The sequence below is a fragment of the Prionailurus bengalensis genome, chromosome X, assembly GCF_016509475.1.
Source record: "Prionailurus bengalensis isolate Pbe53 chromosome X, Fcat_Pben_1.1_paternal_pri, whole genome shotgun sequence".
In the NCBI taxonomy this organism is placed as follows: Eukaryota; Metazoa; Chordata; class Mammalia; order Carnivora; family Felidae; genus Prionailurus; species Prionailurus bengalensis.
In genome coordinates, this window is record NC_057361.1 from 15,623,912 (window position 1) to 15,650,204 (window position 26,293).

The following is a 26,293-nucleotide window of genomic DNA, read 5'->3' on the forward strand; positions in this document are numbered from 1 at the left end:
AGGAAAGAAAAGCCTCGGTGTCGGTGTCACGACTATCAGTGCGAGAATCCTGCTATACTCTCACTGATCTCTCATTATTTACTTGGGGAACCGATTTTTTGATCCTGGCTCAGGTAGAAAGGACAGCATTCTACAATTGTTATATGACCTCTTAAACTCAAGTTAGCAGCATAACCATTTACAGAAACCAAATATTCTCTCTTTTGGCTCCAACCGTGCCATTAATCTGAATCATCCCGTGTACTGACCGAAGGCTATAGAAGTGCAGCACCGGCAGGACTGGGCTCACTGTAGGTGACCTGCACGATTTCCAATCGTGCACGCCGAATCAGAGTTGCAAAATCCAAGGAAAAGGCCATTTTCCCGCAGGGCCCCGGAAGCCGGGCGCCACTTTCCCAGGCAGGCGTCCTCAAGTTCCCGGATCCTCACCCGCCGGTGGCGCCGGAACGGGAGTTTCCCCAACCCCGCCCGCCCTGGCTCCCACACCCAATGAGCGGCCGCGGGCCTTTTTGGTGGGCGGGGCGCTCCTTAGGAGTCTTCCCGGTAGGCCTGTGGCCGGCGCGGCGCCTGACGTCTTTCCGTTCTGTCACGTAGCGGTTAGGGCGTGGCTTCCGCTCCGGGCGCCTGAAGGAGACTTGGAGGGTCCGGGGCCACGGCGCTTGAGTTGTTGGGAGTAGTCGTCGCCGCTTCTGCCGGCAACCCATGAGGAAAATGCTCGCAGCTGTCTCCCGCGTGTTGTCGGGCGTCGCCCAGAAGCCGGTGAGGCGGCGTGGGCGGCCCGGGGTAGGGCACCGGCGGGGCCGAGGCGGGGCCCGGGTCCAAGGCGGGCCGGACGCTGGAGAACGCGGGAGGACGGCCCGGGCCTCGGGGCGCGCGGTTTGGTGCCGCCTAGGGCGCTGCGGGGCGTCCTGGGAGCCGCGGGTCTTTTGTTTTTGCTTTCGCACCGTGCATTCCGCTCCGACTCCGGGACGAGGGGCTACTGGGCCCTTCGGCGGTTAATGGGGACGGGAGCTCTGCAAAGTCCGCGTGGAGGTCAGCCGCGGCTCCTTGCGCCTGCTAAAGCTGGTGTGCTCCAGAAATGCCCGTTCACTTACTGCAGACGGAAAAGGGGGCCTTGGGCTTCCTCGAGTCTCCAGTTGATCCTGCCCATTCATTTTAAATCTTCCTAATTTTATTCCTCTTGACTGAGAGGCCATATAGTACGTTAAGAGTGTGAAATCCGGAAACTGGTCGTGTTCAAACACCTGCCTCACCATTCACTAACCTTGTGACCTTGGGCAAGTTTTTTTAAACCTCTGGTACTCAGTTCCCCTATCTCTAAAGGGAAGATAATACGTATGAGTACTTACCCCATGAGGTTGTCGTGAGGCTTAAACGCGTGACACGTATGTAAACCTTTCCAAATGGTGCCTGGTACATAGTAAGTGCCACCTGTGTTCAATGTTATTTCAGTGCCCAGTAGGTATACATTTATGGAACACCTGCATTCAGCTTTGGAGGGTTAAGACCGGGTCATGCTCACCAGAAAGCACCCCCCTCCCCGCTCCCCCCCGCAAACCTTCCCCTTAAACGTTGAGGTTTTATTTGGCAGCCGCTTCAAAGGCAGTCAAGCAGAACCCAGAGGAAACCGCCCTCCCCCTTACGTAGGCTTAGGGTAAAAGTAGCTAAAGAAAACAGCAGTGGTGATTGGAGGCTGCGGCTCCAGCTCTTAGATGTGCCTAAGACCTTGAACCATTTTGACCTCTTAGGTAGTGGAAGGTAGTGTTACTGGGTATAACTGTAGCCAAACTTGCCTTGCAATTCAGCTTCTAGTAACTCTCCCAGCACTTTGTGGCACTTCTGCTTAGTATGGGCAGATATCATCGAAAGGTAGGAAGTATATAGCCTTCTGGGAATCCCATTGACTGAAATGACTACAAAACACAATTTGGTTAATCAGTTATTAGCGTGTAATTGTAACCAGATCTACCTGAAGGATACGCACATTTAAGTGTTATTTCTGTATATCACATGATACGACCAACACTTACTGAGCTCTTAACAAGTGACAGGCACTAGGCTATTTAATCTCCACAACTGCAGTTTTAAGTTGAATGTAAGTAATAGAAACGTATTTTCAACATTATATAAAGGTCTTAGTTCGGTATTATGTTACATTTAAAGGGTTGCATTAGAAAAGAAAAACTTTGATAGAATTGGTGATATTCTACAGAAAGAGGAAAATTGGTATGTGAGTTTTCAAATTACTGTCACCTGTGTTTCTCTGTGAATACAGAGAAGTCATTTAATATCAGACTCTCATTCACTCAACTGTCCAAAATACTCCTGGTTGTGTTTTGCAGTCTTCCGGCAAGTCGTTGGCCTGAAATGCAAATTGCACTTCATCTCAATAAAACTTTGGCCTCCTCAAAAATCAAATAGAAATGAATTTTGGGTTACAGTGATTTGTTAACTGGAAAAAACCAGAGCGGAATATAACTTCATTTAGTCACAAATTTTTATTGAGAGAAAAGATTATTACAGCAGAAATAGATTCTTGAGGATGAGAGACAGTGAAAGAGTTAATGCTCCTTACTTTGAACCTCCCCCTCTTTTTGGCTATTTTGCATGTTTCTCCTGATGCCTGTATATGTGGCATTAATTATACTAAGGCACAGAAAAATATTTTGAAGAATTGTGTATTCAGCGTGGATTATGTGTGTCTGTGGGCTGAAACCCTGTTTAATAGCTCCTCCCTGCGACAGAGCGAATCAGGTAATTAGTGTTTCCATAAACTGTAATAATTGATGAGATGTCCTCAAAGTGCTCAGTGTACTTTAAGGTCTTGGGTCTAGTGTGCTTATTTATCAGGTTTCAGTTGTGTTAATACAGGTTGCTTAGAGTGTTCAAAGTGTTTTAGAATCATCATAGATGTATACGTTCTTCTTTGAACCTATACTTCTTAACACTGAAAAGATCATTGTTAGATGAACTGGACAAGTTTCTCGTTGCACAGTTTGCCACACATTCCCAGTGATTCTGGGTTTGACACTTTGATTTCCAACAGTGTCGTTAAAATGAAGCATATCTGATGTTATTCCCATCAAGACAGAAACAACCTGTTTCCAAGCATAGGTGATACAAACAAGTGTAAGGAATTTGTCCTTTAACAAACTCATTGTGTGAAGTAGATGTAGTATTAATATCTTAAAGAATTAATCTTGTAGAATTAATATCTTAAATGTTGCTGTAATTTATTACAATGTTCACTTCTCAGGGGTTACTGGGGCCGGCCTAGGTGGAAGCCTTAGGATGTTGTTCCACTCTTCTCTCTCGGCTTGCCACCTTTCAACCAACCCACAAAACCTTTAGAAATGGGATGCTAGCACCTTCTACAAAATGAGAGTCTCCAAAATGAAAGCAGAGAGCCCAGGGTAACCTAAGTTACTTAAGTACCTGTGATTTCATCTTTGAATGAGGTTGAGTGTCTTCAGTTATTTCACAGATTAAATTGCATTTAAAATTTTTATTCTTTGTCTTACTGTTTGTATTTCCAATATGATCCCTTATTTTGTGAGAATTTCACTACCAGTAATCTTTTGGCTTTTTAGGTAATAGGGTAGGATTTTTAATTTACATTTGTAGAATCTGAAATTTTTGAACCATTTTCCCCTTTCACTTGAATGGTTCCCATGTATTTAAGAACTTCAGAGTTTTTATTTTTAATGTGAATGGGTTTGTCCATGGTCTCTCAAAGAGGAATCCCATTTAACAGAGAAGCTTTTTATGGCTCTCCAGAGAAAATGAAAGGTAATTTTTTCAGCAGTCTCAACAGTTACAAATTATTATATACTCAGACTTCTGATAGGACTTTCAGCTTCTTTAACTTCAGCTTCTTCAACTCAGCTCCTTTTACCCATTATATGAGTGATTCCTCTAATTTTTGAGATTCATAATAATGAAACGATGAGAAAAGATATGAGTAGCTTTCTGGCAGTCATAATCTTTGGCCTTTCCTTCCTGCTCTTTATTGTATAGAATTTTCTGTCATTCTTGGTTTCAACTTTAAGATGGAGAAAGAAAAATTTACCTCTTCACCGGTATGGTTGGTTACTGGCTGGTTTGGTCTCTAGTTTTATTTGCTTTTATTAGTTAAGTTTTTATTTGAATTCCAGCTAACATACAGTTAACATACAAACATCAGGAAGGGAAAACTGTTGCAGAGAAGAGTAATACTAGTTTCAGGTGTACAATAAAGTATTTCCACAAGGTCTCTAGTTTTATATATTTTTAAAAATATTTATTTTGAGAGAAGGAGCATGCACATGTGCACGTGCAAGTGGAGGAGGGATAGAGAGAGAAACCCCAAGCAAGCACTGTGCTGTCAAGCACAGAGCCCGACGTGGGGCTCAAACTCCTGAACTGAACTGTGGGTTCAGGGTTGAAATCAAGAGTTGGATGCTTAACCTACTGAGTTACCCAGCTGCCCCAAGGTCTCTAGTTTTAAATATTTCTGAAGACTACAGTTTCTGTAGCTGTATCTGGAAATTTATTTTGCACTACAAGAAATATTTCTGGCCCCACAACAGTATTTGTGAACCGGCAAAAATAATAGGTCCGTTTCATGATTGCCAGAAATTAGTTTGTCACCTCACCCCTCTTAGCTTCTGTCCAAATTCCTCAATTTTCTTCACGTATTCTAGGTATACTAATGGACTCTCTCTACCTGTAACTGAAGCATTTATTTCTAGTGTTGAGGCATTTTTCCTACAGCAGTGTCATTGTTTTGTTGGCTTTATTAGATAAGGGTATATTGATAGGTGAAAAGTAAATAATAGATTTTTGTATACTTGGAGGTGCATTTAGCAGGTCAGTCTTTACCCTTCTCAACAAGATCAAGTCCAGTGCTAGAAGCTGGATGGTGAGGTGACACACTGTAGGAACACATCACAGGTACTTTCTGTGGGATGTCAAGAATGTGCTTCAAGTCTCCATGAAGAGAAGTCATGTAACTTTACATTATTATCAGCGTGTGAAAACGTGGCAGAATGTGGCTAAACTAATATAATAATAGTAATTGGTTAAATGTTTGTGGTCCAGTCTGGACCTTGGTCATCACTTAGCAGTATTTTTTCTGTGAGCAGGTATGTTCAGTCGAAAGTGAAGAGGAAACATTTCCCCCATCTTTTTACCACCCAAGCAGTGACAGCCACCCGTAACATCAAGAAGGGAACATTGTTGCAGAGAACATCTCTCCCTTCTGAGGCTTCAGGAAGAGCCTACTGAAGACCTAAGCTGTTCAGATTATAAAATGTCTGTCAAGTCCATTGTTTTTAAGTCAGGGAGTGCTAAGTATCTTTTCTTTTGTCTTGTACCTGTCTCACAAACATATTTATCTCATACTTTGAATAGTTTGAAATATTTTTTTTTAATTTTTTTTTAATGTTTATTTATTTTTGAGACAGAGAGAGAGCATGAGCAGGGAAGGGGCAGAGAGAAAGGGAGACACAGAATGTGAAGCAGGCTCCAGGCTCTGAGCTGTCAGCCCAGAGCCCGACGTGGGGCTTGAACTCACGAACTGTGAGATCATGACCTGAGCCGAAGTCGGACGCTTAACCCACGGAGCCACCCAGGCGCCCCAATATTTTTTTTTTTATGGAACCATTTCATAGAATGGTGGTTTGCCTGAAGTAGGAATGGAATCACAGTTTTATTTATAGAAGAATTCTGAAAGTAAAGCTTTAGCTTGGTCAGTGTATAACTATAAACAAAGCCCAGAGATTGTCTAGTCTTTTCTGTTGGCCAGTAACTTCATTATATTTTCAATGTAATTTTTTTGGAAACAAAATGGCTAAGTGGATGGGTTTGACTTTTTTTCCTCCTTTCTGTTTCTGCTGTTTGCCTTCAGGAAGGGTGTATAATCATGTTTCATTGGCCAAAGCATGGAATCATTTTGAAGACAAGATCCCAACACAGTGAAGAGAAAGGAAGATAAACCCATGAATGTGTTGGGGCTTATGAAAATTCCAGGACTGCATCCTGATAATTGGTTAATAATAATAATAATGACTTTCAAAAATACCTAAAAATAAAAAGTACTGATATGTTTGTATATTTTGGTCTTTCAAGGCAAGCAGAGTGCTGGTGGCATCCCGTAATTTTGCAAATGATGCTACATTTGAAATTAAGGTAAGAGGTGTTTTGCTTTGTGTTAATATTTCCACAGGTATACTTTGTTACAGAGTTTTACCTTTGAAATCGAACATTTTGATATTCATGCTCTTTTACTATTTTCTTCCAAATGTTCTAGAGTCAGAGGTTCAGAGAAGTTTAGCAAAAGTTAGAATTCACTTTTCTTGCTCAGCAGCTTGCTGGTGTTTTGGGGAGGGGGGAGGGGGGAGACCTAAAAAAATTGGAGACTTAATCCAAAATTTAGAATGTTGTTTCAGTAAAATATTTCAATAGGAATAGAGTGCTTCTTTAAAAGTTTGTCTTTCAACCTGTAACTCCTTTGACTTCGAGGGGTTCTCAGTGAAAGTCGTCTTAGAAATATTTCTTTTCTACTCCATCCCATTGCGCAATGAACTTGATGATTTAAGGAGTCAGAAGCAATATGTAGCATTTCCAATGTGCTCCTCTGCAGCTTTTTGAATTAAATATTGTTGCGATATTAGATCTTAGAATGGGTTGGCAGTGTTTATGTTGTAGTAACTGGAAGTTAACTGTCTGATTCCATTTCAGAAATGTGATCTTCACCGACTGGAAGAGGGCCCTCCTGTCACCACGGTACTCACCAGGGAGGATGGGCTCAAATACTATAGGATGATGCAGACTGTTCGCCGAATGGAATTAAAGGCAGATCAGCTGTATAAACAGAAAATTATTCGTGGTTTTTGTCACTTGTGTGATGGTCAGGTAAGTGGTGGTTTTGTAATAAAACCATGTTAGATTTAGGAATTTAAGTATGGTTGTTTTGTGGTTTTTTAATTAGAGAGCATGGGGTAGGGGCAGAGAGAGAGAGAGAATCCCAAGCAGACTCCACATTCAGCACAGAGCCCATTGCTGGGCTCGGTCCCATGACCCTGGGATCAAGACCTGAGCCTAAATCAAGAGATGCTCAACCAACTGAGCCACCCAGGTGCCTCAGTATGGTTTGTATTTACTGGTTTTTACCTTGCCTTTTGCATCAGAAGGACTCGAGACTGGCTTGTCAGAGTAAAGATGAGAATGCCAAGACCTGCTATGAAGCTTACACTGGAGAATTTTTTCACATGCCCCTGTGCCTTACATGGCACTGTGATCACCTGTACTGGATATACTTTTGGGGGGAAGGGTTTTCATTTTGATTTTTGTTTTGTGGATTTAGGCCAAGGGTTACAAATTCAAATGCCTGTGGGGACTAGCTAGGTGCAATAAAGGAGTGAAGAAGGCCAGCTGTACAAAACTAGAGAACGGTGACTAGGACTGGTAGTGACCTTGAGCAGGCAGCCCCCCTGCCCACCAGGGGCATCATAACTTGGTTCTAGCCGGTTGATGCCATGTGGACATAGGAGATTAGTGCTTCCTGTTGTTTGTTTCTTCTAGAGAAGACAGAAGTCTGGATTTTCACATGAAATTCCCCCAATATTAATGTTGATGTCTAATTCGGGATTTTTTCCATATCACTGTATGGGCTTGAAACTGTACATCTGTGGATTGCCAGTTTGCAGCTTCTGGCTTGTGCTTTACCCTCTACTCTGTTTGTGATGAAAAATAGAGCTCTTTTTGTGGTTATTAAAGAGTTCTGCTAGGCCAAATGTTTCCTAATATTCTAGGGATTCTTTTATCTAGAAATGTGAATTGTATTGACTCATTGCTGCTGCTTCTTTTAATGCAGGAAGCTTGTTGTGTGGGCCTGGAGGCCGGCATAAATCCCACAGACCATCTTATCACAGCCTATCGGGCTCATGGCTTCACCTTTACTCGTGGACTTTCTGTCCGAGAAATTCTTGCAGAGCTTACAGGTTTGCTGTTGATTTTCAAAAAAGAAAAATTACTGAAATAACTTTGCAGATCTCTCATGTTAAGATGCTATTACAATTTAATATTAAAACCTTTTTGAGTTAAAAAAAAAAAAAAGAAAGCCTCTCCTTTTGGTGCTCTGGTACCTCTCTTGTGCTTTTGAGTAAACTGACCGTTTTTGAGGTCATCTGGTCCTTCAGGTAGAAGTTTAAAAATGTTAGCTCCGTAAAATCAGAATACTGTTGATCACTCAAGCATGCCAGTAGAAATCTAACAGTCATAGAAAGTAAATGGGGTAGGAGCATTTCATTGTATGCAATTTAAATTCTAGGAATCTTTTTCATGTCCCCTTTGACTTTTGAACTGTTCATTGTACCAGTGTAGGGGAAATCAGAAGATGTTTATAACTGGAAAAAAAGTCCAGGGTATCATGATAACGTCTAAAGGATAAAGGTCAAGGACATGAGACTGGATTGGTGTTCATGAAAGGATGTAGTGGAACATGTATTTGCATAGAGGGATGGGTGCTTATACAGTTGAATTAGCCTGTGAGTCCCCATGGTTGACCCTCTCAGTAAATACTTGGCGTGCGATTTTCTTTTGTATATTTGGTTTTTGATGTGTATATGCTGCCATTTCTAGGACGAAGAGGAGGTTGCGCTAAAGGGAAAGGCGGATCGATGCATATGTATGCCAAAAACTTCTACGGGGGCAACGGCATCGTCGGAGCTCAGGTGACCCGAGATGAGGATGAGGATTGCATGCTTGCCTTGATTTGGCCTTAGACCATGTCTTAAAGATCTTCACACCCCAGAGAATGTTCCTCTTGAAGTATTTTAGGACTGTGGGGGCTTGGTGTACTTTTTTTTTTAATTTTTATGTTTTTAGGTTATATTTTATATTTGAGAGAGAGAGAGAGAGACAGAATCTGAAGGCGGCTCCAGGCTCTGAGCTGTCAGCACAGAGTCTCAAACCCACGAGCAGTGAGTTCATGACCTGAGCCGAAGTCGGATGCTTAGCCGACTGAGCTACCCAGGCGCCCCAGGGAGCGTGGTGTTTTTTAAAAGACCTGTTGCTTCATAGCCTACCATTTGATCAGTTAATAAACAGGTTTGGACAATGATTTAAAATTCTTCCTTTTAGGTATTTGTCAGGTTTTATAAGGAAGCAAGAGTCTGTAGTAACAGCTGTACCTTCACCTTTTCCATTTAAGTACATTGATTGCTTTGTCACATCCACTTTGGCCTACCTCTCCCTGCTGTAGACTGCTGATGCTAGTGTCTGACAAGGAAAGGCAGGTGATCAGGATCTTAGGGGCCTAGTTAGAAATAAATCCAGCTTTCTTGCTTATGTAGTCCTCTTCGTTCTCATCAGTTAGTGAATAGTGAAGAAGTAACAGTGTAAAAATGTAACTAGATTGTTTGGTTTCTTTTCTAATGAAATTCTATTATATGTTAAAAAAAATTAGGTTTCATGTTTTGGCTCTTTAGTAGTGGAATCTTTGCAGAAATGTTGTTTCATGGTTAAAAGAGAATGAGAATTATTCATGCTGTTTTACCAGTTTGTAATTATGGGGGTGGAGTAGTTAGAGATAGCAGTGGAAGAGGGAGTTTGCAGTGACACTGTAATTTTTATCTTAAATTCTGGCCAGGAGTTAAAATGCGGAGCATTAATATCCCTCCTCATGGAGGGAAGTTGGCTAACATACAGTCTATACAGTGTCCTCTTGGTTTTGGGGGTAGATTCCCTTGATTCATTGCTTATATAGAACACCCAGTGCTCATCCCAACCAGTGCCCTCTTCAATGCCCATCACCCATTTTCCCCCACCCCCCCCATCAACCTTATGGTTTGCCTCCCTCCCTTTCTGTTTGTAACTATTTTTTCCCCTTCCCCTCCCCCATGGTCTTCTGTTAAGTTTCTCAAGTTCCACATATGAGTGAAAACATATGGTATCTGTTTTTCTCTGACTTACTTAGTGTAATACCCTCTAGTTCCATCCACATTGCTGCAAATGGCAGGATTTGCTTCTTTCTCATTGCCAAGTAGTATTCCATTGTATATATAAACCTCAGTGGTTCTTTTCTTGGTTGTCCTTAATATTAGGTGCCCCTGGGAGCAGGGATTGCTCTGGCCTGTAAGTATAACGGAAAGGATGAGGTCTGTTTGACTTTATATGGCGATGGTGCTGCTAACCAAGTGAGTATATGCCTCTTAAGTTTTTAATAACCATTGCAGTTTTATTCCTAAAGCGTTGAACGTTCATAGTTCATTTATAGAGAAAGAATATATTGCTTATTAGTTGAAGTAGCCATTCGTGGAAAGCTAAAACTTGGTTTTATGGCCAGATTAAAGGTTTACTTCATGGCCTGTTCACCAAGCGCTTTGTACGGGCACACCCATGAGGGAACTCTCCTTTGCCTCTACCTCAGTGCTTCACAAACGCTCGGCGGCTGAAAGACCTTTTCACATTTTACCCCGTTGCAAACCAATTCTTCAATCAGTACCGTAACGTACAGACTCATTCTCTTGGATGCCCTGGCATCGTCAGACTCCTCTCACGGTCTGTGAGCCGCGACTCTTTCTGTACTTCTGTCATGGCCCGAGTCATCACCAGCCCGTGCACGATACTCTGAGGCACTGCTCTGGATGCTGATTCTCAGGCACTGGTTCACTCTGGTTATCCATCGGGTCTCCTAGCATTTACAATAAAGCATAAAACCAGGTAGCCACAGAGCCAGTGTGTTTCGTACTACTGCCTTGACCCCACTTAACAAGTGGTGGTATTTGGTTTGTGCCTTCCTTGGGTTGCAAAAGGAGATGTTTGCTGCTGCTTGTCCCTAACACACACTCGTTGGTTTCAAAAGCTGGTTTGTGGAAGGTGAGGCATTTCGTGTTTTGTGAAAACTTCTGTGTCAGAGGGCAGCTGCGGGGGACGATGAAGAAGTCTAGAGAAAAATGGCAAAATGAAACCATTTGAACTTCTTCTACATACTTCCAGGGTCAGATATTCGAAGCTTACAATATGGCAGCTTTGTGGAAATTGCCATGTATTTTCATCTGTGAAAATAACCGCTATGGAATGGGAACATCTGTTGAGAGAGCAGCGGCCAGCACGGATTACTACAAGAGAGGTGACTTCATTCCTGGGCTGAGGGTAAGGACATCTGGTGTGAAGCCAGGGCTACCCCCTTGATGCCTCTGTGCGTGACCTTGACAATCTCACACACGTTGAAGAGTTCTCGGTTTTTAGTGCACAAATAGGTCCTGTAAAAATTAAATGGTTTTAGGTTGATTTATGTTCTGCCCCTTTCCTGTGTATCAACAGGTAGATGGAATGGATATCCTGTGTGTCCGGGAGGCGACGAGGTTTGCAGCCGCCTACTGTAGATCTGGAAAGGTAAGGCTTTCTCTTAGGCCTGTGGGCTAGAGATTTCTATTGATGTTTGTCTTAAAGTTAAAAGAGTGCCTCCCGTGTGTCTATCGTAGCTCTTCAGGGGTAGCTGGTAGTTGAGGTTATGTATAAAGGAGAAGCAGAGTCAAGTGAATCGGGGCCCTTTGTAAATAGTATGGTCTTGGTAGCTCACCTTTTGGGAAACGAAAGATCCCACGTTGCCTCCATTTAGGGCAAATCTTTTGAGTGCTTCCTCAGCATTTTGCCTTGTGGTTTGCCTCCAATCTCTACCTACCCACCCCCTCCATAAGCCCCTCGAATGAACACTGGAGACCCTCACAATGCTCAGCCCAGAACTTTGCTTGGATAACAGGTATTCAGTGTAAGCTTGTCTTCTCTAAGTTAAATATTATGGTTCAAGTGTGTAATCCTAGTCTTCCTGTTCCAGTTGAGAATCTCGACCTTTCAGGGAGAGCAGTAGAGGAAGAGGGCAACAGTGAGGTTGGCGAAGGTGCCATCAGAGCTGGTGGAAAGAACGATGTTCTCCCTAAGTTGGTGTTGCACAGCCCAGAAAGCATGTCCTTAGGGTTGACCTTTCAGTGACCTCCCCTGTGTGGTAAGATTCGGACAGCAGTGATGCTAGTGGGGCAGGGGGTGGAGCAGAGGGGGAAATGTAGAGTATGACTGAGGTGGCAGTGAGCTCAGCGGTCTGTATTCAGACTCCCAAGACTAGAAGAGGTCCAGGCTTGGGAGGTGCGTATCATTCCCCTCTTCCCCAGTTCCTGAAAGAATATGTGGGGTACAAACATATGTAGAAACGTTATCACCGGTTTGTGGTATGTGTTGACTTTCCCAGCCTGATCTTGGAACTAGAGGAATCTAGAAACCCCCTTAGCCCAACCCACTGCGCTTCTCAGTAGCTCCTGGATGACACAGAACAGAAAGAATAGGTGACAGTTCCTGAGGAATTGACGTAGGTCGGGTGATGCAGTAAATACTTCTCATGTGTTCATCGGCACAACTCTTGAGTCCGGTCCCTCATCTGTGAGACCGGAACCTAAGGCGCAGAGCAGTCAAGGGTACATAGCTGCTGTACGCCACAGCCCAGATCGGACCCCAGACACTTGAACTACTGCACCCAAACTGCCCGGGGATCCTAGATTCACCCTCTCCCCCTCAGTGTTCAACCTCGTCTTCTGGAAGGGGGCTGGCGTAGCAGGAGGAAGGTGTCCTAGGGGTGGTCAGGCTGGCCGGCAGAGTCGCAGGATTAAACAGCAGATGTTGTCCATGACTGCCGTCTTTGTCACACACTCGCCAGATCCCTTGTGCAGCAGGATTGGTCGCCAGCCCCTCTGAAACACTGCGTGAAATGGGGGGAGGAGATTCACCTACCCAGCCTAGCTTTAGTTCTTCTGCCTTCTGTACTTTCCAGCACATACAGGTTTGCTTTTAGTCTTATTCTGTGAGATCTTATGTTCGTGTTTTTCTCTAGCTTTCTAAAAGGATCCAAATGTTTGTAGATCATGTCCTCTGTGACTGAGGGGGAAAACTAGAGGAGATAAACTGACACCCTCCCCCTTGGTGTCATAACTGCTAATAGGTTTTTCTTCATTAAATCTCAGCTGTTTCATAGGATTATTATATATCAAAGACCATGCTAATAAAATGATTAAGATCAGTGGGCTCTATAACATGTTAAATGCCTTTTGGATTCCAGTAAGTTCCTGTTAAGAATGAGGAGGATGGCACCTGGGTGGCTCAGTCAGTTAAGCATCCGGCTTTGGCTCAGGTCACGGTCTCATGGTTCATGGGTTTGAGTCCCGCATCGGGCTCTGCACTGACAGCTCAGAGCCTGCTTCACATCGTGTCTTTGCCGCTTCCCCGCTTGTGTTCCCTCTCTCAACAAACATTAAAAAAAAAAAAATGAGAAGGATGAAACGGAATACACAGGTAATAGAAATGAGAACAGCTACGTCAGGTAATAGGAATTCTTGACGACTCAGCCAATTTACAGATTGACGAGAAGATCTTTGATTCTGAAAGGATATGCTGTGCCCATCATCTCAATCTCTACTGGGTTCTGTTTTAGGGGCCCATACTGATGGAGCTACAGACTTACCGCTACCACGGACATAGCATGAGTGACCCTGGTGTCAGGTACGGTCATGGGAAATCTGAGTGTGGTGTCCCAAGTGGCTGGGCTTTGTGTGTGGCTACTCACATGAAAAAGCAAACATTTCTGCCTTTGCTTTGGAAGCCAGACACCAGTGGGCTTCATGCAGTGAATTAGTTGACATCAAGTAAAGTAGTTATAGGAGTCTTTGCCTGGAAGCATTCTGAAAATGCCTATAATACACAGCATGCACTATGCTCTTGTTAGCAAGAGCAGCAATAAAAAAAATTGCAGAGGGGGACGCCGGGCTGGCTCAGTTGGTAGAGCATGCGACTTTGTGTCTCCATTGGGAGCTCGGGCCCCACTTTGGGGGTAGAGGTTACTTTAACAAAAACTGCAGAGAGAAATCATTGCATAAAACAGGTCGACGGTATGGAGAGTTTATGTATTTAGGGGCATGTAGCTTTTGTAGGCACTACCCCCATGAAGACTCGGAATTTGAAAAGCTGGCTGGTGTGGAGTGAGGCCACCTGGCACGTGGGGTATTCAACATGTTGAAATCTATCAGTGAGAGGTAGGTTATGGTAGGAAGATAGTTTTACTTGTCGATTTAGTAATTCTGGCATGTAATGCTGCCATCCCAGTGTGTGACACAGTTAAAAGAAGTAGAGTTAGAGTAAGCCCTGACAAGCCTTGGAGTAGATTGGAGTTCTAAGGGAAAACGTTACAAAGAGCAAGTGGGAAAAATGTCCTTGGTGTTTGCCAAAAACGGTAGAGCCCTTCCTTGTGGGGTTATATGTGACTTAGGACAAGGAAGTACAGTTGACCCTTGAACAATACAGGTTTGAACCGCGTGGGTCCATTTCTTACAGAACGGTATTTTTTTCTCTGATTTTAACACTTTCTTCTAGTTTACATTAAGAATATAATACACATGTACAAAATGTGTTTTTGGGGGGAGTCAAAATTTGCAGATTTTCTACGGGGCGTATGGGGAGTTAGTGCTTCTGACCCCCCACGTTGTTCAGGGGTCAGCTGTATCATAGAAGAGGGATTGGAAAACCTGCTGTCCGTGGGTTTGCTGGCCACGCTTCTCTGGGGTATTCACGTTTGCTTCCTGCTTGGCATTCTGCCTCACAGTCTGTAGTTCTCACCACCCACATCAAATGTAGAAGCTCAGAAGGGTGGGACGGTGGGCACATAAAGAGGCTCTACCCTGTCCTTCCTACCCTTCATCTAGAGCCAAGAAGCAAATAAAGGCTTGGGCCCTGTTGTCAGACTGCCCGAGAAGCCGGGGGAAGTGCCAGGGTAGAGTTTCCTATCAAAGACACTAAGCAGCTCTTACAGAATTGTTAGAGGTGGGGTTCTTGTATTTTGAAAGTAGAATTGCACTGTTCCCACAGTGACAGAGGTATTGCTGTGCTCCCGGTCAGGAACATCTGTATTTCACAGAACGGTCTTTGCTGTACCGGAAATGTTCTTACCTATTCGTTTGCCTCCCTGTAGTTACCGTACACGAGAGGAGATTCAGGAAGTAAGAAGTAAGAGTGACCCTATTATGCTTCTCAAGGATAGAATGGTGAACAGCAACCTGGCCAGTGTTGAAGAATTAAAGGTAGGCTCTCTGCTCTCCTTTCTGGGCAACGCGTTTTTCTGTACACAGAAAGCTGCCGCTCCTGGGGGAACTGCCTCCGTAAATGGGAAGGTTTCACAGCACACGAATCAGTCGTATTTGCAAAAGCTTTAACCCTCCCGGTAGCACCACTCTTTTTTCCCTAAAAATAGACTTTGGATGTTAAATTCATAAATGTTCCAAAATTTAAAAAAACAATCATCGCCTTCAAAAATAGCAACTATTAGCACTTGTATACTAGCAACAGGTTCCAGGTAGAGCTAGTTGGTACCTAAGCTGCTGTGTGTTCAAAAACCTCCCGAACTATAATCTGATTTTTAGGAAATTGATGTTGAAGTGAGGAAAGAGATTGAGGATGCTGCCCAGTTTGCCACCGCTGATCCTGAACCGCCTCTGGAAGAACTAGGCTATCACATTTACAGCAGCGACCCACCTTTTGAAGTTCGGGGTGCAAATCAGTGGATCAAGTTTAAGTCCATCAGTTAAAGGGAAACTGCACATCACGGATGGTGATACTTTCAACTGTAAGGGACTCTGTGTTCTCCACTTTTAACATTAAGCAAGAAAAACCCATAAAAAGAAAGGATGTAGGCTAAGATAGTAATTGCATGTGTTTTGTATAGTGTTGCGTTGAAAGACGTTATTGCACACCTAAGTATTTAGTGTGAAAGTTACAAAGGGTATTTTAGACTTAAAATTATTTCCTTAAAATAGTTCTATTTCTTTTAATAATTGAAAAGTATTTGCTAAATCGTATACATTAAGTGAAAAATGGCCATTTCTACCTGTCCAACCCTGCCATCAGTCGAGGGGAGTAGGATCATTCCCTGGACCCTTGTAGTGGCACGTGTCCATCACCAGTGTGCGTGTGGAGGCTGAAGCCGATTCACACTGACCACTGCTCAATAAAACGCAATATTTATTATATCCAGGCAGGGTATAGAAGGACAATTCCATTTTTAAATAAGACCTCTTCATTTATATATTAAATACAAAACATAGTTTTCTATGTACATTCAGTATCAGACAGAAGGCATATTCTTAACATTTTAATCTTGTAAGTACCCCATGGTCTAGAACAGTGATGCCAGCCTGCTTTCCAGTAAGTGCTATAGGGTGTACGGAATTTTCATCCGTTTTTAAGAACGCCATACTATTCTGGGATGTCAAAATTAAGGTTCAGTCACTGTTCTCACAATGCTAAGGTTCCACTCACCTTTAAAACATGTTGATAAGTAACAACACGTTTAAAAAACCCATCCCGTTTCTGTAAGTCTTTAAAACTTCAAGGTCTTAAATAGTGGTGGTTTCCTTGTGTAAACTCGGTGAAATTCATGTCACGTTAACAGAAGTTTAAACAAAGATGACAGCTCTTGGCTCCCTCTATTCCCTGGCTTAGCCGACAGTTTCAGCCTCATCTTGGGAGGCCAGGGACCCCTGAGCCTTTCTTCTGTACTGGGAGACTGCTGTCCAGAGCCTGCAGAGGAGACCACCACTAGGAAACAATCCAGAGTCTTTTTTAGAGTGGTAAGAAAAGAACTTCAAAACCCCACCAAATACCTGGGTAGCTCTTATGTCAAAAGCTATGTTAAGTAATTCTAGACTTGTCTAGATTTGCCAAAATGCAGTTCCTAACTTGAAGATACGTCCTCTTGTAGTTGTGCCCAGTAGGAAGGGGACGTGACCTGCGAGGTATGTGCAGGAATCCCAGGTTGCTAGAGAATAAAAAGGGTTGGATGGCGCATGGATGGCAGAAGATGGGAGGGGGAGAGCTTTTGTGTTTCCCCTCCCTCTTTCTGACTCATACGCAACCTGATCCTAGGAAACCTCCCCAGTTGGGGGCTGAGATTGTGGCTTAGAAAACACACTACCTAGATAGGAAATTAATTTCAATGAAGGGGGAAAGTTACCAGCCCTTTGTTTTCTACTGCTTTATTTAAAAGCATAAGCACAGGGAAAAAAAGTCATTTTCTGTTAGTGTTTTGAAGCCATTCTTACCGTAGTCTAAGGTGTCTTAGATCTTCCTTAGTGATATCATTTAGAATATCAGAAAGTGTATAGCCCTCTTCAACAATCTGAAACAGACATCAAATACATAAGAGCTAAGCTGCTATTATTATTTGTTATTATTACAGCATAGGAATGTTTTTTTGTTACAAATTTACCTTTTCTATTGTACTCGCATCTGCTCCTTTCTCTTGTAACCAGTCTACAAGCTCTTTATCTGTTTTCTGCCCATGAGACCCGGGTGGGGATGCTGGGTTCTCTGGAGTATCTGCAACGATGAGACATTTGTTTTGTTGTATAGTAAGTTGGATGAAATAAACTATTCCAGAACGTAAATGTGACTTGAAAGCAAATTAATTCATTAAACCTGTCTTAGCAGCTCTAGTCCACAGTGCACACAACATCACACAGTTCTTGGCTTCACTTTCCAGAGATTAAAGGAACCACAGGTAAGGGTGATTTTCCTTCTTTGGAATTTGATATGCTATAGGTCTACCACTTTAAATGCTTATTCTAGTCTTTAAAATGCCTTTTGTAAGGAATCCCATCCTTATCTGCACTGGAAATCAAATGAGGAAACAATTCAGTATTGAGATTTTTGTACCAGAGCCTATCCATTCTACATTCCAAGAGGCAGCTGTAGCCCTTTTGTAGGCACACAATGAATTCAGAAGGTAGGTAGTAAATCGCCCTGTTTAGGTATGCGGTAAGACATTTTCATCACCCCAAAAAGTTGTTGTGGCCTTGAATAATCCGTCCCCTCCCTGCCCCCATTCTGATTGGTTTTCTGTCCCTGTAGTTTTGCCTTTAACAGAGTACTGCATATATAAATATTCCATACTTAGGAAGTCCTAGTGTGTAGCCTTTGAATCTGCCTTCACTTAGCATAATGCATTTCATCTGTGCAATTCATCTGTGTTTTTGAATGTACCGGCAGTTCCTTTTTATCGTTGATTAGTATTCCAGAATCTACTGGAGTGCTTGCTGGTTTCATAGAGAATAACTGCAGCAGTGTCAAGGCTGACTAGACCGTTAGGCAGATTTTCAGTGGTCTCGCTCCCCCAAGTCAGAGCAAGTGGAAAATTACTCACCATTAGATTTGAACTGTAACTGAAGATGATATAATTCTTGAGTTTTCTGCTCTAGGGTTTGCCGTAGAAGATTCTGGTACTCTCTCTCTTTCTGAACTAGGTGTTCCAAAAGTCTGGTTAAACAAACAAGCCATTATCCAGAGAGAGCCTAACATCATTCAGTTCAATTCACAAACATTTGTTGAACCTTACAGGTTGAAAGAAAATGACACAGTCCCAACAATCTGGTTGCAGCCTGTACCTGGGCACCTACCTTGTGTTTCCTCCCTTTGGCAAAAAAAAGACCAGCACTCAGGGCATGGGTCTATTTTGTCTCAAAACCTATCAGGAACCAGAAAGATAACCTGAGGGTGATCGGTAAACTCAGCCAGGAAGGATCTGATAATTACAACTTGTCTCCCTGCGTCAGATCAAGTTGCTGAAACTAGTTCTCAGGCTCTTTCTCCCCTGGGGAGGAGGCCAAGGAGCTAGAAGCCCTGCTGCTTCTTTTTTTAATATTTATTTCTGAGAGCGAGAGAGCACATGCAAGCAGGGGAGGGGCAGAGAGAGGGGGATAGAGGATCCAAAGCAGGCTCTGCACCGAAAGCAGCGAGCCCGATGTGGGGCTCGAACTCACAAACTGTGAGATCACGACCTGAGCCGAAGTTGGATACTCAACCGACTGAGCCACCCCGGGTGCCCCTGCTTCTGATGGACAGTGGTGGGAGGGAGCCGGCAAAAAGGCCCCCTCAAGCGGGAGGAATACAGCTCCAGACGTCTGTGGGACCAGTGACTGCTAAATGCTTCACAGGGGCTGGCCTCCCACTCAGGACAGACCAGGTGCCTCCAGGCCACGCCACTCTGGGTGGGAGGTGCCATCCTCGTGCTCTACCTGACAGCAGCTAAGGCATCTCCATGCCGTAGGGACAGGCGTGCTACCGAGGGAGGGCGTGCTTGTCTGCCATCTGTAGTCAGCTGCTGTCATTACTAATTCTACTGAAACTGCAAAGTAACAGAAGGACTATCAGCAGTGTAGATGAAGAGCCACTGAGCCCATATGTAACAGTTTAAGAATTTAGTAATTATAAACCTTACCAGAAAATTTTTTATTAATTTTTTTTTACATTTATTTTTGAGAGGGAGAGACAGAGGAAAAGTGGGGGAGGGGCAGAGAGAGGAGGAGACAGAATCAGAAGCAGGTTCCAGGCTCTGAGCTGTCAGCACAGAGCCTGGCGTGGGGCTCCAGCTCACAAGCCATGATCATCATCACCTGAGCTGAAGTCGGGCGCTCAACCAACCGAGCCACCCAGGCGCCCCACCAGAAAATATTTTAAAGTGGTGCTAATTATCACGAGCTTCCACAGGTGTCATATTTTAAAAGCTTTCACAATTTTGCTACCGCTACCTATTAACTACAACTCCAGGTCTCAGGGCACCTGGGTGCCTCGGTCAGTAAGGGTCCGACTCCTGATGTCTGCTCACGGTTCGTGGGAGCGAGCCCCACGTCAGGCTCTGTGCTGATGGCGTGGAGCCTGCTTGGGATTCTCTCTCCCCCTGCCCCTCCCCACTTGCACTCTTTCTCTCAAAATAAGCTTAAAAAAATGAAAACAAAAACCCTGTAGGTCTCTAAAAAGAAGTGATTAGATCTGCCTAAGGTCAAACTTCAGAGATCCCTGGAGTGTATACAATGTTTCTTCCAAAATATAGATAGCTGATACCATATCTCCCTGTCAATTATTAATTGGCATTAGTAGTGATCATATGGCAACAAGGCATCATCTGGAACCAGGACCAACTCATTTGCTCTGCCCGTGGGTTCTGTCCTTCATAGGTCTACTGATGTGATTACCCAGGGCAAATGGGACTCATTTTACTCATTTGACAAATATTTTCGAATATCTACTACGTGCCAGGAAGTGAACAAAACAGACCAGCTCTCTCGGGGGTACCTCACACCAATGCCAGGGTCCCCTGGCTGGGAAAGAAGGCCACGAATGCCTGCCGGCTAATTCTGACAAATCACACGGAAGAGATTCAAAGAGGGGAGGGTAAACTTCTGCAGGGTCAGGGTTATGGGACACCAACCCCTGGCTTGGCTACGTCCGTAGGGGCAGGCTGCAGCTGTCCACTGCTCTCTGCCGAACCCACACACCATGCCAGGGGGCTCACCTTGGTGAAGAGACAGAAAAAACTCCCCAGACGCCAGTGCCTTCGGCACGGCTGATTGCTCTGTGCCTGGTGGCAAGGCATCGCAGCTCTCTGATTCCTAACGTTAAAGAAGGGGAGGCTTTCTCCCCCAGTTGAAGCTGAGACCACCCCCCCTTGCCCACTTTGTTGGTGAAGATGCTTTTCCGAGACCCGGGTGAGACCCTCAGGCAAGCAGAGTGATAACCTTCCTGGCCCAGGTCACTGCCCCACCCCTGCCCACCTGTTGGTTTCTTGCCTGAGCTGGTCCAGCTGGAGGCTCAGGTGCCGGTGGTGGAGCTGCTGGGGCTGTGGCTCTGGGGCGCCCGCTGATGGGGGGCTGCTCCCTCGGTATGCCGCGTGCCCTTCACTCCCGGGCAGGTCTGCGGGGGGAGAGTCGTCCTCCACCTCATCTGGGTCCTTCTCCTCCCCTTCGGTCTCTGACGTGGGCTCGAAGTGGGCTCGGAGCTCTGTGAAATGACGGAAGGAGAAAGGACCGTGGTGACACAAGGCCAGGGCTCAGTGGAGCTTCTGTCCTTATGCCAGCGAATGGGAGTGTTCGGAGGCTGGCCCAGCGAGGCAGTGCTCCATCAAGGGACTGCTCACGTTATAAATAAATGGGGCGGAGACGTTACTCCATTCTCAGCAGTGAAAAGATGCTCACGGCCAGTTTATAGATGAGCAAACTGAGGCTGAATGACGTTAAGTTAGTTAGCCAAGGATGGCTTTACAGAGGTGCAACCAGGCTTCCAACCTGGCCTGGCCTGGGTGGTTCTACTACAGAAAAGGTGCCCGCTTGGAGTGGGGAGTGATGAAGTCTGGGGTTTAACGAGAACCAGGCAGGAGAGGACATGACAGGGAGGGAGCGAAGTCAAGAGAGGAAGCGGCAATGTCAACATGAGTGGCGCAGAGCCTCCCCCTCCGAGGATGAAGTCACTGCAGGAGAGAGAACTTGGGTATTAAGCGGCTCTGTGGCTTCACAAATGACAAATGAGAGGTACAAAAGCCAAAAACTGGGGCTCCTGGGTGGCTCGTTAAGCATGTGACTGTCCACTTCAGCTCAGGTCATGATCTTGGTTTCATGAGTTCAAGCCCCGCGGCGGGGTCTGTGCTGCCCGAGCAGAGCCTGCTTGGGATTCTCCCTGTCTCTGCCCCTCCCCCATTCACGCTGTTTGTCTCTAACTGAAGAAAGCAACTTAAAAAAAGCCAAAGATTTCTAGAGCTACCCCATGATGATTCTGACAGGAGACGGAGCCCGTAGTAAGCACCATCAAACCACCAGTAGGCATTCCTGAGTGAAGGCGGGGGGCACTGCGGGATCTCAGCCCTCAGGCGCAGGGCTCCCTCTCCGATGACAAGTTTTGGCTCTGTGCAGTCTCCTTGGTTATGGGTAGGGGACACAGAAGTATGGCTCCAGAAGTTGCTAGCGTTCGCTGAATTGCAGGGAAGTATACCGCCCAGATGGGAAGGAGAAAACCACTGCTGAGCGTGGAGCACACGTGTGACCTCGCCCGTGGCCTGAGCCCGCCCTGGACCACGAAGGCGGCACGCTTACCCGGGATGAGAATGCTGACCGCAGCCTGCACCGCTCGCCGGATGATGGTGTCCATCGCAAACATCCAGTGGGGCCTAATTAAATGGTTCCTCAAAACTTTATTCACCTATAAATCACAAAAATCCAGATTTCTGGTCTGCTGTACGTTCAAGAAATAGGAGTTCTTACGAATTCTAGTTTACTTCTACTCGGAGATAAAATGTTAACCGTGCTGCCCTGCATCTCTACCTGACATACGTTCCCTCCGGACTGGGTCTCCCTCCAAGCTGACCCTAAGTCATGCCGGGTCTTCGGGATGGGTGCAGTGATCGGATCTCCCGCACCGGGCTCGTTGTTGTTTACTCGGAGAGTATTTCTGGTGCACCTATGAAAACTCAGGCTCTTCGCTGGGGGCGTGGGACACAAAGCTGGACCAGACACGGTCTCACGCCTGGAGCAACTCACATCTGTCTGCACAGACACATAAGCTTAAACCCCATGCCTACTCAGCTGGCAGATGCCGCTTGTTCCCAAGTCCTACACTCCTGCTCTTAGTGGCCAGATACAATCCCCTCGTTCACCTGTACTTGCATATTCTGTGTTTAGAATGAACTGCTGAAACTAGGGATTCAGGTGTACACAGAAGAGATGGGGACTAGGGGAGAAGATGGTAACTGAACTCCAGGGTCCCGGCTGTGAGCCACGTCAGTGGGCTTCCTGCCTTCTAGCATGTTCTCTAGAGCCAGACGGAACACTTACAGCATCCTGAAATCCGAACAGTACCAGATGAATCTGATTGATGGACGAGCTGTCAAAGTCCAGGGCCATCTTTAGCTTTGATATCGTGGATGCCATCACTCTGTGCTCCGGGGAGCGGATGAAGTCCCTCAGGATCCCAATTATTTGCTTGATGTGGCCGGCTGAGAGATGCAAGTCTTCTGAACTCTGATCACCAACCCCCCCCCCCGCAAATAATTTTCACTGAGTAAGTCAGAGAGGGGGAAACTCAAGATGTATTCTGTGGGCTCCCCAGGTGAGAAAGGGTCTGTCTGGAATTCCCCCCAGATCTTTCATTAGGCAGCCCCCTCTCCTCACTGCCCACCCCCCCTCTAGGAATGGTTTTGCCATCCTGTTGTTGAACCCCTTCTAACTGATCCCCCTCTGCCGGCTCCTGGTAGAAGGTACAGTTCATAGCAGGGCAAGTGGCCTTGACCTTCCCGCTTCCAAAGTAAGTTAAAATGCAAACATTTTGGGGCGCCTGGGTGGCTCAGTCGGTTAAGCGTCCGACTTCGGCTCAGGTCATGATCTCGCGGTCCAGGAGTTCGAGCCCCGTGTCGGGCTCTGTGCTGACAGCTCAGAGCCTGGAGCCTGCTTCACATTCTGTGTCTCCCTTTCTCTCTGACCCTCCCCCATTCATGCTCTGTCTCTGTCTCAAAAATAAATAAAACATTAAAAAAAAGTTTAAAATGCAAACATTTTTATCCATAACCTTTCCCCCTAAAGTGGCCTTTTCCCAGCTTCTGAGGGCAACTCAATGTGTTCTGCAGCTGGGGGTTCAAAACGAAGGTTTAACGTGAGTGAAGGGCAAAAGCTGTGAGTCCCTAAGCTTCGTGCTGCATTTGGCTTGTTTTACGCCAGGGGGCAGCACCACGCCATGTCTCGGTTCACCGCAGTGTTCCGCAAATTCGGGCTTTGGTGGAGTCTTTTTTTTTTTTTTTGCTTTGTATTTTCTTTTGTCTTGTTGGAAGAGGGAAGGGCATTGGGAAATACTTATGGTGATTACCGTAACTTTGCAAACCGTCCAGGGCAGCAGGAGACTCGTCCCTGTTCCGGGACCTGGTGCCAGGCAGAGGGGGAGGCATGAGCAGCTCCCCCAACCCGGCCCTACCTGGACCACGCACTCCTGCAGGTTGGAAGCCACCTGGCTCTGCTCCTCCCAGAGGATTTTGTACAGCATGGCGCGGCACTCACTGTCTTTGCGCAGCAGGAAGAGGCCCGGGTCCCTGTCCTCCGGGGAGGAGGCTGCGCTCTCATCTGGAACACTGCTGCAGACAAACACATGCGACAATCCCTGCATGTCCTGGAACAAAGTCTCCAGGCTGGGATGCCACGGGGGAGGGGCTAAGAGGCGAGTAGGCAGTCCCCACCCTTAAGGTGAAACTGCAGGAGGCAGGCAGGTGGAAGAGAGATGCAGTGTTTTTTCTAACTCCCACAGCACCAGTTTTGAGAGAGGGAGAGAGAAGGGAAGAAAGGGAAAGAAAATGGGGATGGTGGGAGGAGGGGTGGAGGGGAAGAGAGAGGAGGGGAAGGAACAGGAAGATGGGGAAGTGACCGCAGTGAACACGTTGCCCGCCGCCTTCACCTGCACTGTTGGCCGCCCTACTAACCGTGCAGAAAGCTAAAGCCCCTGGCGGCCATCTGGTTTTCACCTGGGAGGGATTTGGCTCCTGGCCCACAGTGTAGGGAAGTGGGTGGGCCGTACCTATGCAGGGGGCTGAGCTGGTGCTTGGGTGCCCGGGCCTTCTCGAAGAACGCGTCCATCTGTGCATCAGAGTCCGGGGAGACAGAGCTGTGGTCACTGCTGCTGCTGCCCATGGGCTCCCCAGACGTGGGCAGGGCCAGGGTGGCACCCCGGGTACCCTCTGTGTGGGGGCAGACAGGGAGGGGGGAGGGTGAGCCTCAGCCCCTCAGGCCAGGTGACCCATGCAGGGACTGTTAGGTCTGTGCTGCTCTAACGGGGCGGTATAGTCAATCACCCGGGGTCCCTGAAATGTAGGTTCCATTTTAGCAGGTCTGAGGCCCAAGACCGCGTCTCTAACCAGCCTGCAGGAAACACTGACAGAAACACAACTCGTCACCCCCGAGCAAGATGCTGAGCATCTGTCCTGGCTTCTACTCCATTCACACCAGGAAAGAGAAAACCAACAGCTTTCTTTCCAGAGGCCACATTTATGTCATTGCCAGGTAGGGCTCGTTGCCCTAGAAGGGGCCACTTCGCTTCAGTGACCTGTAGGACAGCTACTGCACCCCTTAATCAAGGTCAGGAGCAGAAGAGGGGGAAAGGCCAGGCTCTGCACCAACCGAAGACCCAAAACCCAGGCAGGGCACCCCTGGCCTCCCTTCTCGGCACAATCTCAAATGAAAGACTTTAACAAGGGGGGGGGGTGTGTGCCGCTGTCACCTGTGGGGCTCCCTCTGTCCGTCAGGAAATCAAGGGACATTCACTGGCTGGGTGTGACCACTCTTACGCCCCCTGCACCAATCCCTGCCACTCTTCACAGGGACAGGCTCCGTGCGTGCGGCTCTGGAGAGCAGGCACTCTCGGTGACAGAGGTGCCCAGGCATCCACGGCGCCCCGGGCGGCACCCCCGCTGTCCAGGCAGACCTCACCTGCTGGCTTGAAAGCAATTCGGCTCTTCTTGCCCTTGTTCACCTGCCTTAAGAAACCCTCTTTGAGCAGCTTGGCAGCAGTGGCACGTTTGTGGGGGTCAGGCTCAAAACAGGATAAAATGAATGCTCTGGCGTCAGCTGAAAGGGCTCCTGGAATCTCAGGGTGGATCTTAAACATCCCCACCTGCATTTAAGGGAGAGGGGACCTATGTGACTCACGTGACTGTGAGGCCTCAGGCACATCCGGGTGCACGTGCCTTGAGTATAAAGCTCCTACCCCTGCCATCCTTTGAGGAGCTGGTGGGTTAGAACATCCTCGACGACTCGCCCGGCTGGCCTCTTGGGACTTTGCTTTGCCCAGTAGGTTGTTGGAAAAGTGAAATCAGAGGAGTTTCAGAGTGTAGGGCTTAAGAGGTCCTGGGGCTTCTGTTCTAGTCCTCAGTGGAGCCCTGAGGTCACACGCAGGGAGGCTCAGCAGTTTGGGGGTGGGGGTGCATGGAGTTACTAATCAAAGGGCATGAGGTTTCAGGTAAGAAAGATGAATACATTCTTGGGGCACCTGGCTGGCTCAGTCGGAAGAGCATGCAACTGCTGATGTCGGGTTTCTAAGTTCAGGCCCCACGTTTGGTGCAGAGATTACTTAAAAAATCAAAAAATCTTGGGGCACCTGGGTGGCTCAGTCAGTTGAGCATCCAACTCTTGGTTTGGGCTCAGGTCATGATCCCAGGGTCTTGGGATGGGCCCCCTGCTATCGGGCTCCATGATGAGCTTAGCATTCTCATTCTCTCTCTCCCCACCCCTGCCCCCTCACCCGATTGCACTCTCTCTCTCTCAAAAAAAAAAAAAAAAAAAAAAACACCTTTAAAAATAAAGTTTAAGGGGTGCCTGGGTGGCTCAGCTGGTTAAGCACCCGACTTCAGCTCAGGTCATGATCTCACGGTTCGTGGGTTTGAGCCCCACGTAGGGCTCTGTGCTAGCAGCTCGGAGCC

The 26,293-nt window shown here is 46.4% G+C and overlaps 2 protein-coding genes across 2 annotated transcripts in view; one reads left to right on the forward strand and one right to left on the reverse strand.

The window, feature by feature from the left end:
- Window positions 1-572: 572 nt before the first annotated feature.
- On the forward strand, window positions 573-17,462 carry PDHA1 (pyruvate dehydrogenase E1 subunit alpha 1). The gene is made up of 11 exons (XM_043570881.1): window positions 573-759; window positions 6,109-6,168; window positions 6,721-6,894; window positions 7,856-7,982; window positions 8,623-8,714; window positions 10,086-10,178; window positions 10,981-11,136; window positions 11,308-11,379; window positions 13,463-13,530; window positions 14,993-15,101; window positions 15,441-17,462. The coding sequence occupies exons 1-11, from the start codon at window positions 703-705 to the stop codon at window positions 15,603-15,605; spliced, it is 1,173 nt and encodes a 390-aa protein (XP_043426816.1). The 5' UTR covers window positions 573-702; the 3' UTR covers window positions 15,606-17,462.
- MAP3K15 (mitogen-activated protein kinase kinase kinase 15) overlaps window positions 16,394-26,293 on the reverse strand; it is a 123,698-nt gene continuing 113,798 nt past the window's right edge. Inside the window, exons 20-29 of the mRNA XM_043570882.1 lie at window positions 25,305-25,488; window positions 24,397-24,556; window positions 23,803-23,956; window positions 22,674-22,859; window positions 21,936-22,041; window positions 20,625-20,850; window positions 18,218-18,330; window positions 17,285-17,394; window positions 17,118-17,194; window positions 16,394-16,614 (exon numbers count right to left, since the gene is read on the reverse strand). Coding sequence (XP_043426817.1) covers window positions 16,515-16,614; window positions 17,118-17,194; window positions 17,285-17,394; window positions 18,218-18,330; window positions 20,625-20,850; window positions 21,936-22,041; window positions 22,674-22,859; window positions 23,803-23,956; window positions 24,397-24,556; window positions 25,305-25,488 — 1,416 coding nt within the window. The 3' untranslated portion in view covers window positions 16,394-16,514. The remainder of the gene's footprint in view (window positions 16,615-17,117; window positions 17,195-17,284; window positions 17,395-18,217; window positions 18,331-20,624; window positions 20,851-21,935; window positions 22,042-22,673; window positions 22,860-23,802; window positions 23,957-24,396; window positions 24,557-25,304; window positions 25,489-26,293) is intronic.